This window comes from Lacerta agilis, chromosome 3 (genome assembly GCF_009819535.1).
Source record: "Lacerta agilis isolate rLacAgi1 chromosome 3, rLacAgi1.pri, whole genome shotgun sequence".
NCBI lineage: Eukaryota > Metazoa > Chordata > Lepidosauria > Squamata > Lacertidae > Lacerta > Lacerta agilis.
In genome coordinates this window covers 38,597,739-38,612,354 of record NC_046314.1, presented here as the reverse complement: position 1 = coordinate 38,612,354, position 14,616 = coordinate 38,597,739, and the positions used below count along the sequence as shown (strand labels likewise).

General features: G+C 47.7%; 2 protein-coding genes across 2 annotated transcripts in view; one reads left to right on the top strand and one right to left on the bottom strand.

Moving 5' to 3' along the window:
* Positions 1-11,564, bottom strand: part of DOP1A (DOP1 leucine zipper like protein A) — a 78,501-nt gene extending 66,937 nt beyond the window's left edge. The window contains exon 1 of the mRNA XM_033143302.1: positions 11,542-11,564. The gene's annotated coding sequence lies outside the window, so the exon portion shown is untranslated. The remainder of the gene's footprint in view (positions 1-11,541) is intronic.
* Positions 11,565-11,757: 193 nt separating this feature from the next.
* The window catches only part of UBE3D (ubiquitin protein ligase E3D), a 52,731-nt gene continuing 49,872 nt past the window's right edge, over positions 11,758-14,616 (top strand). Inside the window, exons 1-2 of the mRNA XM_033143300.1 lie at positions 11,758-11,944; positions 14,164-14,363. Of these exons, the coding sequence (XP_032999191.1) occupies positions 11,880-11,944; positions 14,164-14,363 (265 nt within the window). The 5' untranslated portion in view covers positions 11,758-11,879. The remainder of the gene's footprint in view (positions 11,945-14,163; positions 14,364-14,616) is intronic.

Genomic DNA, 14,616 nt, shown 5'->3' with positions numbered 1-14,616 from the left:
TTTATTCGCCAACTCAAAGGTTCTCTGTCTCAGCCATTTAATTTTCCACTCTATTTCCAAATTTATCAAATTTGAAAATTGAACTTTTAGCGCTTTGATTTCTTTTTGTATCTGCTGGTCTTTTGGTTTACTCCTCAATTTTTCTTCTTTCTCTTTAATTTTTGCCAAGATTCTTTCTTTCTTTTCATTTTGTTCTTTCCTTCTGATCGCATTTTGCTGAATCAGAAAACCTCTCATTACGGCTTTGCTCACGTCCCAAATCACCCTCTTTTCCAAATTCATATTTAAATTGATTTCAAAATAGTCTTTTAGGGTTCTTTGGGCCTTCTCAATAATTTTATCATTTCTTAGAAGCGAATCATTCATCCTCCATCTGAATGAACCTTGCAAAGTCAATTTTAATTCCAATTGAACCGAATTTTGGGTCTATCTGTACCTTAGTGATTCTTGGTGCCAAATCCTTTGTAATCCATATATAATCGAGTCTGCTCCAAGCCAACACCGCCTCTGAAAAGAAAGTTGCCTCTCTTTCCAGAGGATTGTGCAGTCTCCATGAGTCGATTAAGTCCAAGTTATCTGTCATCTCAAAAAATGATTTTGGTAGTCTTCCTTCATTCGAAAACTTGGTTCTTTGTGACCGATCCATTAATGTGGAGACCACACCATTCAAATCTCCCATGCAGATAATTTTGTAATCCAAATAGTCCAATAGAGTATCATGGATTCTTTTAAAAAAGTCCACTTTAGCATCATTCGGTGCGTAGATTCCCAGAATTAAGAATTTTTCTCCTTGCATGTTTATTTCTATTGCCACGTATCTTCCCTCATTGTCCTTGAAAAGTAATTTTGGATTGTACTTTTCCTTTGCGTATATCACCACTCTTTTTTTAACTTTGTCTGATGAAATAAAGTCCTGTCCCAGCTTTTTGTTCTGTAATACTCTTCTGTGGATTCTCACAACATGAGTCTCTTGCAAACAGATTACATCCAAATTTTGTTTAATCAATATATGATTTACCTGGTTCCTCTTGGCCTTTGAGTTAAGACCTCTTACATTCCACGTCAAAAACCTTAGCGCCATTTTTACTCTTTGTCAGGTATCGGTGCTGTTGCTCCCAATAGCTCTTTGTCGTCGTCCTGTTCAGGTCTAGCTGGTGGTCTTGATGACGGTAGTCCCAACCTTCCCAGAAGTGCTTCTTGTTCTTTTCCTGCGTCAAATTCCTCTGAATATGTATCCAGAAACTTTTGTTTCTCCTCCACTGATCTTATTCTTATCTTTCAATCTTTATACTTGAAGGAAAGGCCTTATGGAAACTCCCACCGGAAAAAGATTCCTTTTTTCTTCAAAACTGTGGTCACGTCAGTATATCTCTTCCTCAGGTCAAGGAGGAGTTGAGGGATGTCTTTAAAAAGTATAAATTGCTGGTTGCCAATCACCAAATTCGTTGCGTAATGGAGTTCCAATATTTTATCTCTATCTTCCTTGGTTCTAAATTCGATCATACAGTCATTTACAGTTTTCCTTTTCTTACTTTTCCCACCAAATCTGAATGCTCTCACCACCGTTTTATTCAGCTCCTCCTCATCCAGATCCCAAAATTCTGCCAGCTCTTCAATTTAAAAAGTTTTAAAGTCCTCTTTTTCCAGTTCTGGTAGCGATCTGATCCTCAAATTAGTCTGTCTCTCCTTCAACTCCAGCATAGCCATCCGAATCTGCAATTCCTCCTGCTGTTGATCCACTGCCTTTAATTTGACATTTTTGATAGTATTGACTTGTACTTGCACTTCTGTAAGTTGTTCCTTAGTTTGCTTTATTTCTGTTTTCATAGAACCCACCTCCTTACCCAATCTGTCAAGTGTCTGTGTATTCTGACGCACCTCCTGAGAATTTTGCTTCAATTGTTCTGTGTTAGCATTCACACTTGCTGTCAATACTGCCAGCTGTGCTAAAATTTGCTCCTCAAAAGATTTCACAGAGCCTTTTCTTTGATCCCTTCTTTTCACTGTCTGTGCTGGTGTTGTTTTATCATCATCCATTCTCAAGGTCACCCAGCTGCAGATGGTTTCCTAGGCCCTGAGAACTCCAAAAATCACTTTAAACTGTCAAAAGCACTATTTTTATGGCCACTAGAGGGACCCTTGCTGTTCAGTCTGTAATCCCAATAGATAACCACAGAAGTCGTACTGTTTCACTTTCAGTTACAGGTGGGTAGCCGTGCTGGTCTGCCATAGTCGAAACAAAATAGAAAATTCTTTCCAGTAGCACCTTAGAGACCGACTGAGATTGTTCTTGGTATGAGCTTGGTATCTGAAGAAGTGTGCATGCACACGAAAGCTCATACCAAGAACAAACTCAGTTGGTCTCTAAGGTGCTACTGGAAAGAATTTTCTATTTTGTTTCACTTTCAGGCAAAGTCAAAAGAGTTACCAAAAGTTTTTGTACAAATCCAAAGTGTTTCAAAGTGGCTTTCTGCTCCTTCTAACCCTTCAAAGTCCTCCCAGGGCTTCCACAGGTTTCAAAGCAGCAGTAAATTCAAGTCGGAAACAATGTATCCAACAGTATACTCAGTTCTTTGCATCACAATGGCTGCCCGCAGACTGACCCGGCTTCCGTATTCCAGAGGGCGCGTGGGGCTTCCTCTTTCAATTTCGCCTTCAAAAACACTCTTAAGTCCCACTTTCTTGCCCCCCCACTGGGTTTTACCCCTCAGGGGGCTTGCTTTTCCCAAACTTTAAACTTTTTATAAACTTCAAAAAGTTCTCGGCTGTACATTAAGTCCCGTTACAACAGTCCTATCGCAAGCAGGGGGAGACGGACTTCCTTTTTACGTCTCCCTCCGATCCAAATCTTCTAAAATTTTCAAATAATGAATGCTCCTTACTTACAGAGTCCAAAACTTTCAAATCCAATTTAAGGAAGGATGAGGCGCTCTTAATCCGCCGGCAACGCTGCTTCACAATGTCAGGCAAGCGGTTGATTCAAGCGCCCGCGCCTACCACCTCACCCGCTCTCGGCAGCTCTTATTAGAGCTTACCGGGGGGCAAAGGAGGCGCAAAGGGCATCAGCCGAATCTCCAAGTCTGCAGAACTCTCAATCTGCAGTTTAAACGGGGCCGTATCACAGTAACGGTACCCCAGAAGCCTGGCAACGTCGGCACCCCCCAGACTGGGAAGGAACCCTGCCGATCGGTAATGGCGCTCACCGGAAGTCCAATAGTTTATAAATTTTACCCAAAAGGTAGACCTCTATTATGATGGACTCAAATTTTGTCTTTTCAATGATTGAACTGTCTTTCTTGAATCTGGATATAAGTTGAGAGTAAGCAAGCAGATTCATTGTAGAATTTTACAATTTTAAAATTCTACAAGGCAGGCTTAAATTTTAAAATTCTACAAGCCAGGCTTAAGCAGTACGTGGACCGAGAACTCCCAGAAGTGCAAGATGGATTTTGAAGGGGCAGAGGAACCAGAGACCAAATTGCAAACATGCGCTGGATTATGGAGAAAGCTAGAGAGTTCCAGAAAAACATTTACTTCTGCTTCATTGACTACGCAAAAGCATTTGACTGTGTCGACCACAGCAAACTATGGCAAGTGCTTAAAGAAATGGGAGTGCCGGATCACCTCATCTGTCTCCTGAGAAATCTCTATGTGGGACAAGAAGCTACAGTTAGAACTGGATATGGAATAACTGATTGGTTCAAAATTGGGAAAGGAGTACGACAAGGCTGTATATTGTCTCCCTGCTTATTTAACTTATATGCAGAATTCATCATGCGAAAGGTTGGGCTGGATGAATCCCAAACCGGAATGAAGATTGCCGGAAAAAATATCAACAACCTCAGATATGCTGATGATACTACCTTGATGGCAGAAAGTGAGGAGGAATTAAAGAACCTTTTAATGAGGGTGAAAGAAGAGAGCGCAAAATATGGTCTGAAGCTCAACATCAAAAAAACTAAGATCATGGCCACTGGTCCCATCACCTCCTGGCAAATAGAAGGGGAAGAAATGGAGGCAGTGAGAGATTTCACTTTCTTGGGTTCCATGATCACTGCAGATGGTGACAGCAGTCACGAAATTAGAAGACGCCTGCTTCTTGGAAGAAAAGCAATGACAAACCTAGACAGCATCTTAAAAAGCAGAGACATCACCTTGCCGACAAAGGTCCGTATAGCTAAAGCTATGGTTTTCCCAGTAGTAATGTACGGAAGTGAGAGCTGGACCATCAAGAAGGCTGATCGCCGAAGAATTGATGCTTTTGAATTATGGTGCTGGAGGAGACTCTTGAGAGTCCCATGGACTGCAAGAAGATCAAACCTATCCATTCTTAAAGAAATCAGCCCTGAGTGCTCACTGGAAGGACAGATCCTGAAGTTGAGGCTCCAGTACTTTGGCCACCTCATGAGAAGAGAAGACTCCCTGGAAGAGACCCTGATGTTGGGAAAGATCAAGGAGAAGGGGACGACAGAGGACGAGATGGTTGGACAGTGTTCTCGAAGCGACTAACATGAGTTGGGCCAAACTGCGAGAGGCAGTGAAGGATAGGCGTGCCTGGCGTGGCCTGGTCCATGGGGTCACGAAGAGTCGGACACGACTGAACGACTGAACAACAACAACAACAACAACAAGCAGATTCATATTTCTCTTCTTCTTTAATACTTCAGCATGAATTTGATCTGTTCTTGAAGACGAACCATATCTTGGTACAATATATAGTCGTACATTCTCCTCTTGGCTCTAATAAAAACGTTCCAGTGGTCACATTAACAGTGCAGGAGAGGGTATTTTTGTGTTTAATGTGGTGCAACATGATTTTTGTGGTGCAGGTTGTGCCCCGGGCTATGATGTGTGATTTTCCGGTGACTTCTGGGTGGCCCAAAACAAAAAGGGTGCGGATCAATGAGGATCCGTGCTTCAGAACCAGGTTTTGGGGCCGTGGTATCACCACGAAACGGTGGATCCGTGTTTTTGTGGTGCAGGCTGTGCCTCTGGCTATGATGTGTGATTTGCCGGTGAGTCTGATGTGGCGCAGTGCAAAAGGGTGCGGATTTGTGAGGATCCGCGCTTCAGAACCCCGTTTTTGGGCCGTGGTGCGGCCAGGAAGCGGTGGACCCGTGTTTTTTGTGGTGCAGGCTGTGCCCCTGGCTATGATGTGTGACTTGCCGGTGAGTTTGATGTGGCGCAGTGCAAAAGGGTGCGGATTCGTGAGGATCCGCTCTTCAGAACCCCGTTTTTGGGCCGTGGTGCGGCCAGGAAGCGGTGGACCCATGTTTTTTGTGGTGCAGGCTGTGCCCCTGGCTATGATGTGTGACTTGCCGTTGAGTTTGATGTGGCGCAGTGCAAAAGGGTGCGGATTCGTGAGGATCCGCGCTTCAGAACCCTGTTTTTGGGCCGTGGTGTCTCCAGGAAGCGGTGGACCCGTGTTTTTTGTGGTGCAGGCTGTGCCCCTGGCTATGATGTGTGACTTGCCGGTGAGTTTGATGTGGCGCAGTGCAAAAAGGGTGCGGATTCGTGAGGATCCGCTCTTCAGAACCCCGTTTTTGGGCCGTGGTGTCGCCAGGAAGCGGTGGACCCGTGTTTTTTGTGGTGCAGGCTGTGCCCCTGGCTATGTTGTGTGACTTGCCGGTGAGTTTGATGTGGCGCAGTGCAAAAGGGGTGCGGATTCGTGAGGATCCGCGCTTCAGAACCCCGTTTTTGGGCCGTGGTGTCGCCAGGAAGCGGTGGACCCGTGTTTTTTGTGGTGCAGGCTGTGCCTCTGGCTATGATGTGTGATTTGCCGGTGAGTTTGATGTGGCGCAGTGCCAAAAGGGTGCGGATTCATGAGGATCCGCGCTTCAGAACCCCGTTTTTGGGCCGTGGTGTCGCCAGGAAGCGGTGGACCCGTGTTTTTTGTGGTGCAGGCTGTGCCTCTGGCTATGATGTGTGATTTGCCGGTGAGTTTGATGTGGCGCAGTGCAAAAGGGTGCGGATTCGTGAGGATCCGCGCTTCAGAACCCCGTTTTTGGGCCGTGGTGCGGTCAGGAAGCGGTGGACCCGTGTTTTTTGTGGTGCAGGCTGTGCCCCTGGCTATGATGTGTGACTTGCCGGTGAGTTTGATGTGGCGCAGTGCAAAAGGGTGCGGATTCGTGAGGATCCGCGCTTCAGAACCCTGTTTTTGGGCCGTGGTGTCTCCAGGAAGCGGTGGACCCGTGTTTTTTGTGGTGCAGGCTGTGCCCCTGGCTATGATGTGTGACTTGCCGGTGAGTTTGATGTGGCGCAGTGCAAAAAGGGTGCGGATTCGTGAGGATCCGCGCTTCAGAACCCCGTTTTTGGGCCGTGGTGTCGCCAGGAAGCGGTGGACCCGTGTTTTTTGTGGTGTAGGCTGTGCCCCTGGCTATGTTGTGTGACTTGCCGGTGAGTTTGATGTGGCGCAGAGCAAAAGGGGTGCGGATTCGTGAGGATCCGCGCTTCAGAACCCCGTTTTTGGGCCGTGGTGTCGCCAGAAAGCGGTGGACCCGTGTTTTTTGTGGTGCAGGCTGTGCCTCTGGCTATGATGTGTGATTTGCCGGTGAGTTTGATGTGGCGCAGTGCAAAAGGGTGCGGATTCGTGAGGATCCGCGCTTCAGAACCCCGTTTTTGGGCCGTGGTGTCTCCAGGAAGCGGTGGACCCGTGTTTTTTGTGGTGCAGGCTGTGCCCCTGGCTAGGATGTGTGACTTGCCGGTGAGTTTGATGTGGCGCAGTGCAAAAGGGTGCGGATTCGTGAGGATCCGCGCTTCAGAACCCTGTTTTTGGGCCGTGGTGTCTCCAGGAAGCGGTGGACCCGTGTTTTTTGTGGTGCAGGCTGTGCCCCTGGCTATGATGTGTGACTTGCCGGTGAGTTTGATGTGGCGCAGTGCAAAAAGGGTGCGGATTCGTGAGGATCCGCGCTTCAGAACCCCGTTTTTGGGCCGTGGTGTCGCCAGGAAGCGGTGGACCCGTGTTTTTTGTGGTGCAGGCTGTGCCCCTGGCTATGTTGTGTGACTTGCCGGTGAGTTTGATGTGGCGCAGTGCAAAAGGGGTGCGGATTCGTGAGGATCCGCGCTTCAGAACCCCGTTTTTGGGCCGTGGTGTCGCCAGGAAGCGGTGGACCCGTGTTTTTTGTGGTGCAGGCTGTGCCTCTGGCTATGATGTGTGATTTGCCGGTGAGTTTGATGTGGCGCAGTGCAAAAGGGTGCGGATTCGTGAGGATCCGCACTTCAGAACCATGTTTTTGCGCCATTGCAGCCTCACGGAATAGTGGAAACGTGATTTTTTTGGTCCTGCCTATAGATTAGTATTTGGTGTAGAGTATCATGGTGGTTTTATTTTGTTTCAATATAAAAATCATATGAATTCATGTGGATCCATGCCTCAGATCTATATTTTTGTGGTGCAGAACCCCGTTTTTGGGCCGTGGTGTCGCCAGGAAGCGTTGGATCCGTGTTTTTTGTGGTGCAAGCTGTGCCCCTGGCTATGATGTGTGATTTGCCGGTGAGTTTGATGTGGCGCAGTGCAAAAAGGGTGCGGATCCATGAGGATCCGTGCTTCAGAACCCCGTTTTTGGGCCGTGGTGTCGCCAGGAAGCGGTGGACCCGTGTTTTTTGTGGTGCAGGCTGTGCCCCTGGCTATGTTGTGTCATTTGCCGTTGAGTTTGATGTGGCCCAGTGCAAAAAGGTTGAGGATCCGTGAGGATCCGCGCTTCAGAACCATGTTTTTGCGCCATTGCGGCCTCACGGAATAGTGGAAACGTGATTTTTTTGGTCCTGCCTATAGATTAGTATTTGGTGTAGAGTATCATGGTGGTTTTATTTTGTTTCAATATAAAAATCATATGAATTCATGTGGATCCATGCCTCGGATCTATGTTTTTGTGGTGCAGAACCCCGTTTTTGGGCCGTGGTGTCGCCAGGAAGCGTTGGATCCGTGTTTTTTGTGGTGCAGGCTGTGCCCCTGGCTTTGATGTGTGATTTGCCGGTGAGTTTGATGTGGCGCAGTGCAAAAAGGGTGCGGATCCGTGAGGATCCGCGCTTCAGAACCCCGTTTTTGGGCCGTGGTGTCGCCAGGAAGCGGTGGACCCGTGTTTTTTGTGGTGCAGGCTGTGCCCCTGGCTATGTTGTGTGACTTGCCGGTGAGTTTGATGTGGCGCAGAGCAAAAGGGGTGCGGATTCGTGAGGATCCGCGCTTCAGAACCCCGTTTTTGGGCCGTGGTGTCGCCAGGAAGCGGTGGACCCGTGTTTTTTGTGGTGCAGGCTGTGCCCCTGGCTATGTTGTGTGACTTGCCGGTGAGTTTGATGTGGCGCAGAGCAAAAGGGGTGCGGATTCGTGAGGATCCGCGCTTCAGAACCCCGTTTTTGGGCCGTGGTGTCGCCAGGAAGCGGTGGACCCGTGTTTTTTGTGGTGCAGGCTGTGCCCCTGGCTATGTTGTGTCATTTGCCGTTGAGTTTGATGTGGCCCAGTGCAAAAAGGTTGAGGATCCGTGAGGATCCGCGCTTCAGAACCATGTTTTTGCGCCATTGCGGCCTCACGGAATAGTGGAAACGTGATTTTTTTGGTCCTGCCTATAGATTAGTATTTGGTGTAGAGTATCATGGTGGTTTTATTTTGTTTCAATATAAAAATCATATGAATTCATGTGGATCCATGCCTCGGATCTATGTTTTTGTGGTGCAGAACCCCGTTTTTGGGCCGTGGTGTCGCCAGGAAGCGTTGGATCCGTGTTTTTTGTGGTGCAGGCTGTGCCCCTGGCTTTGATGTGTGCTTTGCCGGTGAGTTTGATGTGGCGCAGTGCAAAAAGGGTGCGGATCCGTGAGGATCCGCGCTTCAGAACCCCGTTTTTGGGCCGTGGTGTCGCCAGGAAGCGGTGGACCCGTGTTTTTTGTGGTGCAGGCTGTGCCCCTGGCTATGTTGTGTGACTTGCCGGTGAGTTTGATGTGGCGCAGAGCAAAAGGGGTGCGGATTCGTGAGGATCCGCGCTTCAGAACCCCGTTTTTGGGCCGTGGTGTCGCCAGGAAGCGGTGGACCCGTGTTTTTTGTGGTGCAGGCTGTGCCCCTGGCTATGTTGTGTGACTTGCCGGTGAGTTTGATGTGGCGCAGAGCAAAAGGGGTGCGGATTCGTGAGGATCCGCGCTTCAGAACCCCGTTTTTGGGCCGTGGTGTCTCCAGGAAGCGGTGGACCCGTGTTTTTTGTGGTGCAGGCTGTGCCCCTGGCTATGATGTGTGACTTGCCGGTGAGTTTGATGTGGCGCAGTGCAAAAGGGTGCGGATTCGTGAGGATCCGCGCTTCAGAACCCTGTTTTTGGGCCGTGGTGTCTCCAGGAAGCGGTGGACCCGTGTTTTTTGTGGTGCAGGCTGTGCCCCTGGCTATGATGTGTGACTTGCCGGTGAGTTTGATGTGGCGCAGTGCAAAAAGGGTGCGGATTCGTGAGGATCCGCGCTTCAGAACCCCGTTTTTGGGCCGTGGTGTCGCCAGGAAGCGGTGGACCCGTGTTTTTTGTGGTGCAGGCTGTGCCCCTGGCTATGTTGTGTGACTTGCCGGTGAGTTTGATGTGGCGCAGTGCAAAAGGGGTGCGGATTCGTGAGGATCCGCGCTTCAGAACCCCGTTTTTGGGCCGTGGTGTCGCCAGGAAGCGGTGGACCCGTGTTTTTTGTGGTGCAGGCTGTGCCTCTGGCTATGATGTGTGATTTGCCGGTTAGTTTGATGTGGCGCAGTGCAAAAGGGTGCGGATTCGTGAGGATCCGCACTTCAGAACCATGTTTTTGCGTCATTGCAGCCTCACGGAATAGTGGAAACGTGATTTTTTTGGTCCTGCCTATAGATTAGTATTTGGTGTAGAGTATCATGGTGGTTTTATTTTGTTTCAATATAAAAATCATATGAATTCATGTGGATCCATGCCTCAGATCTATATTTTTGTGGTGCAGAACCCCGTTTTTGGGCCGTGGTGTCGCCAGGAAGCGGTGGACCCGTGTTTTTTGTGGTGCAGGCTGTGCCTCTGGCTATGATGTGTGATTTGCCGGTGAGTTTGATGTGGCGCAGTGCAAAAGGGGTGCGGATTCGTGAGGATCCGCGCTTCAGAACCCCGTTTTTGGGCCGTGGTGTCGCCAGGAAGCGGTGGACCCGTGTTTTTTGTGGTGCAGGCTGTGCCTCTGGCTATGATGTGTGATTTGCCGTTGAGTTTGATGTGGCCCAGTGCAAAAAGGTTGAGGATCCGTGAGGATCCGCGCTTCAGAACCATGTTTTTGCGCCATTGCGGCCTCACGGAATAGTGGAAACGTGATTTTTTTGGTCCTGCCTATAGATTAGTATTTGGTGTAGAGTATCATGGTGGTTTTATTTTGTTTCAATATAAAAATCATATGAATTCATGTGGATCCATGCCTCGGATCTATGTTTTTGTGGTGCAGAACCCCGTTTTTGGGCCGTGGTGTCGCCAGGAAGCGTTGGATCCGTGTTTTTTGTGGTGCAGGCTGTGCCCCTGGCTTTGATGTGTGATTTGCCGGTGAGTTTGATGTGGCGCAGTGCAAAAAGGGTGCAGATCCGTGAGGATCCGTGCTTCAGAACCACGTTTTTGGGCCGTGGTGTCGCCAGGAAGCGGTGGACCCGTGTTTTTTGTGGTGCAGGCTGTGCCCCTGGACATTATGTGTGATTTGACGGTTAGTTAGGGGTGGCCCAATGCAAAAAGGGTGCGGATCCGTGAGGATCCGTGCTTCAAAACCAAGTTTTTGCGCCATATTGTCGCGAGGAAGCCATGGATCCCAGATTTTTGTGGTGCAGGCTGTGCCCCTGGACATGATATGTGATTTGACGGTGAGTTTGGGGTGTCCCAATGCAGAAATCATGACGATCCATGAGGATCCGTGTTTTTTAAACAAGTTTTTGCACCATTGTGGCCCCACAAAACAGTGGGTGCATGATTTTTTTGATGCTACATATAGACTGAGATGTGGTCTACAGTATCATGGTGGTTTTTTTTCATTTGAATGAAAAAATCATATGAATTCATGAGGATCCGTCTAGATCCGCCTTTTACCCTTTTCCGTTTTGCACCACTTTGTAGGAAATGTATACATTTTTGTGCGTTCTGCAATTTTCCGAAGGAGACGTACTAGTATGCACGTATAGGATTTCACTGTAAGCCCGCAACGATATTTTGAAATTGTTATTATGGCCTAAGGCTATAAACCTTTTTGATTGTAAGCCTGGAACCATGTATAAGCCAACCTCGGAGTAGGCCCAAGGGTATCCAATGGGACTTAATTCAAAGTAGATCTGCAATCCCCTCCCCCAAGGCCACAGAGATATCCCCCCCCCCCCAGAATACCATATTCAAAAGACCCAGCCCTTTAGAAGAAACAAAAGGCCTCTTTGGATTGCAAGATGGGGCACTTGCTTGCAACGAGAGCCGAACTAAGAAATCCATTTTAAGCGGCATATTAGTCTTGCCCCGAGCTATCAGTCCCAAATGACGCCACGTGGCGCGCAAACGATTCCAAAAACGCAACCTTCCTGAGCCCGTTCAATTCGAAATCGGAGAAAAAACCTGAGAAATCCTTTCCTCGGAGCTGAGCAATTGGGGAGGGTGAACAATCGCAGGTTTGCACACAAGAAGAAGAGGAAGAAGGGACGTCGGCTCTTCTATTTTCTTAAAGCCAGCCACTGGTTGCCTGGCGATGGAGAGGGCGCTGTGGCGAAGACGGAGACTTTCTCTTTGCCGGTGGAGGCAAAGAGCGCTTTCGCTTAAGCGCTTCCTGGGCTGAGTTTGGCGTTTCCCCTCCTCCTCCCCCACGTGGGTCCGCTCCCCGGGCAGGTCTGAATTTCGCCGCGGATACAATATCTGGATGTCCCCAACCCGGGATCTCAGTGGCACGCGCTGGCTTAATGGACGAGGTCACAGTATTTTTGGAAATCAGGCAGGAGACGCAGAGTGGGCTGCTGATTATCCGGTATTTATTTTAACTCTTTCCAACGCCCCATTCCCGTTTTAAGAGAAGTGCACAAGTACATGTGTGCCGGGATCTATTTTGCGATAGCCTCCTTTTCTCCCAGGCAATTCAAGGCAGCCGCCGTAGGGTCTCTGTGCAATCTCCTATCCGGATACCCATTAGATCTAGGTTAGTTTCGGCCGCAGTGGCAATGGGTGGGATCAGAGGTACTTCACCCTCCTTCTCTCCTAGCCCTCGTTCCCTCTTCCTTCAGCTGGTTAAACCACGACCATGATGAGGTTGATTGGCCCCATACTGCTTTTAAGCTCTCCCCTTCAGAATAGTGGTAGGGAAATTGTAAAAAAATTCACTCCTTTGCAGCACCCTTTGTGCTGATCAGCTGACTGGGGAACAGCTGAGAGTGGTTAAAAGGATGCTGGACTGCAGAAAAAGGCACTCCTCTGCAGAAAGGTTGGGATATGAATTTAATTAATAATAAATATTTATCATGTGCCTCCCCTTTCTTCCTGCTGCTTGGCTGACCAGTGGGAAGGTAGTTGTGGGTCATGTCAGGTTAAGCAGTGGGCTTGAAGCTGCCCATGGAGTGCAGAGTGCACATTTCTGAACAAGAAATAAGGGAGAAAGGCATGTTTCTTATTAAGTATGTCTGTTGACCATAGACTGTGCATATTGCCCAGATAATGTTCATAATGCAGTCAAGATATCTTCTCTAAGACCTGTTGGGGATTATGCATTTTGCCTGGGAAATGTGAACAATTCCCACTTCATGAGAGGATTATGTGCACATTGTCCATGAGGCCTAGTGAATGCATTATGGTTAGCTATTGTGCTTATGATGATATAGGCTCCAACGCATGCACGTTTAAGACACAAAGCTCTGTAAACTTTAAGGTGCAAGTTGTACTACAATAAACTAATCTGGCTACTTCTCTAGAATTTGCCATGTGGGTTTAGAGACTTTATTGCAAAGTCAGGAAGTTCATATCAGAATACTAGGGAAACTACATTAAGAAGACAAGTATAGGTTTTTGGTGTAAACGTCTTCCTTGGTGATGTCATATGCTGGACTCATGTGGAACCCTGGTTCAGAAATTATCCAAGAGTTTGGCAAACAGACCCTCATTGGCACAGTGGCCCTTATCACATGGAGCATCCTTGTGGCTTCAACAGGAAGAGAACTTTTGAGGACAACACCTCACTGGGCATCCAGCTTCCTTATGATCAGCTTCCCAGCCTCGACGTCAGTTAGGTGTGACCCCTGGCTGCACACAACATCCTTTTGACACATGTTCCCTCAAACTCCTTCTCTGGCTCAACCAGGACTCAAGATGTCCCTGTGTGGCTGGCCACCTCCCTTTGTAGGAAGTTTCAATGCCCCATCAAGCTCGACAGTTGTGTCTGTTTTCTTTCTGACTTGTCAGGGCACCCTGCAGGGGAGGGGACGCTGCAAGTCTTTTCTGCCTGCAGGCTCTCCTCCCAGCTACTTCTGCTAGCAAGCCCTGTCCCTTGTGAAACTGATATGGCATCACAGAAGGTATGTGGCACATTATGTGGCCATAATGAGTTTTTAGTGGCACTCTGTCCACACATACACACAAATAGCGAGTGACTAAAGTGCTCTTACGTGAGGCAATAGGAACCTGAGATAAGTGTTCTCAGTAGTGCTGTGTCTCCCTGATATGTAATTGCTTCTTAATATTTATCGTTCAGACCTCTGGTTAAGACAATTGTTATTCTCCCAGGCATTTTAATGAGTTGCATTTAATGGAACCCAAGGGGTATGTTAAACAATGAAAATTGAATTTTTCACTTTGCTGTTCAAATCAATTGTTATTTAATTGTGTGCGTTGCTGATTTTTCATTGTTTGGTGCTTTATTATTTATTTGGTGATATGCAGTGGTGTTTGTCTGCCAGCAGGATGGACATCATTTGCAGAACAGATTCCCCCTCCCCTCTGCTTGCCCCTCAAATATCCTCTGGGAATACTCTGAAGCAGATTTGAGAGTGGCATGGTAGGCTGCCTGCAGATGGGGTTAGGAGAGAAAGGGGCAGTCTTCACAGTTAATATTAGATATTGTCTGTGGTTGCTTTCTTCTTTTTAATTTGCATTGTTTACATATATGAAATGTAAAAAAACCAGGCTTTCCCAGGCCTATCAGTTTGTCCTTGAAAATCTGCTTTGAGTGGAAAATAATCGGTCTCTCTTAAACTTCTTCAGCCAACTAAAGCCAGAAAGCTGGCCCATGGATATTACCGTGATGCCGTCATTGGTGGAGCTAAAAAATGATGAACACTGCAAGACCATCAACCTTCCACCAGAGGTCAGGATTGCTCCTTCTTCCTGTCGAGGACTGCAGTATGTGCTTGGGGATGGATTGCATATGAGACTGCTAGTTCAAGCAGGTTTCAATAATACAAGTAAGAGTGCCTTATATATGTATATTTATCACCAGCGTTCTGTCTAAAGTTGTAAAGCAAGTAGATCAAACTGTGAAGGATTCAGTATGTTTTCAAGGAAAACGGCAATTGAACCAAAAATAAAAAAGTGAGATGTGGGGATGGTTTTAACTTTTAGCTGTGAGATTTGCCTGAACTGACTCCACAATGTGGGCAGCTTCCCCTTTTTTTCCTTTCATTAACTCCACCTTGGATTTAACTGGATTTACTCCCT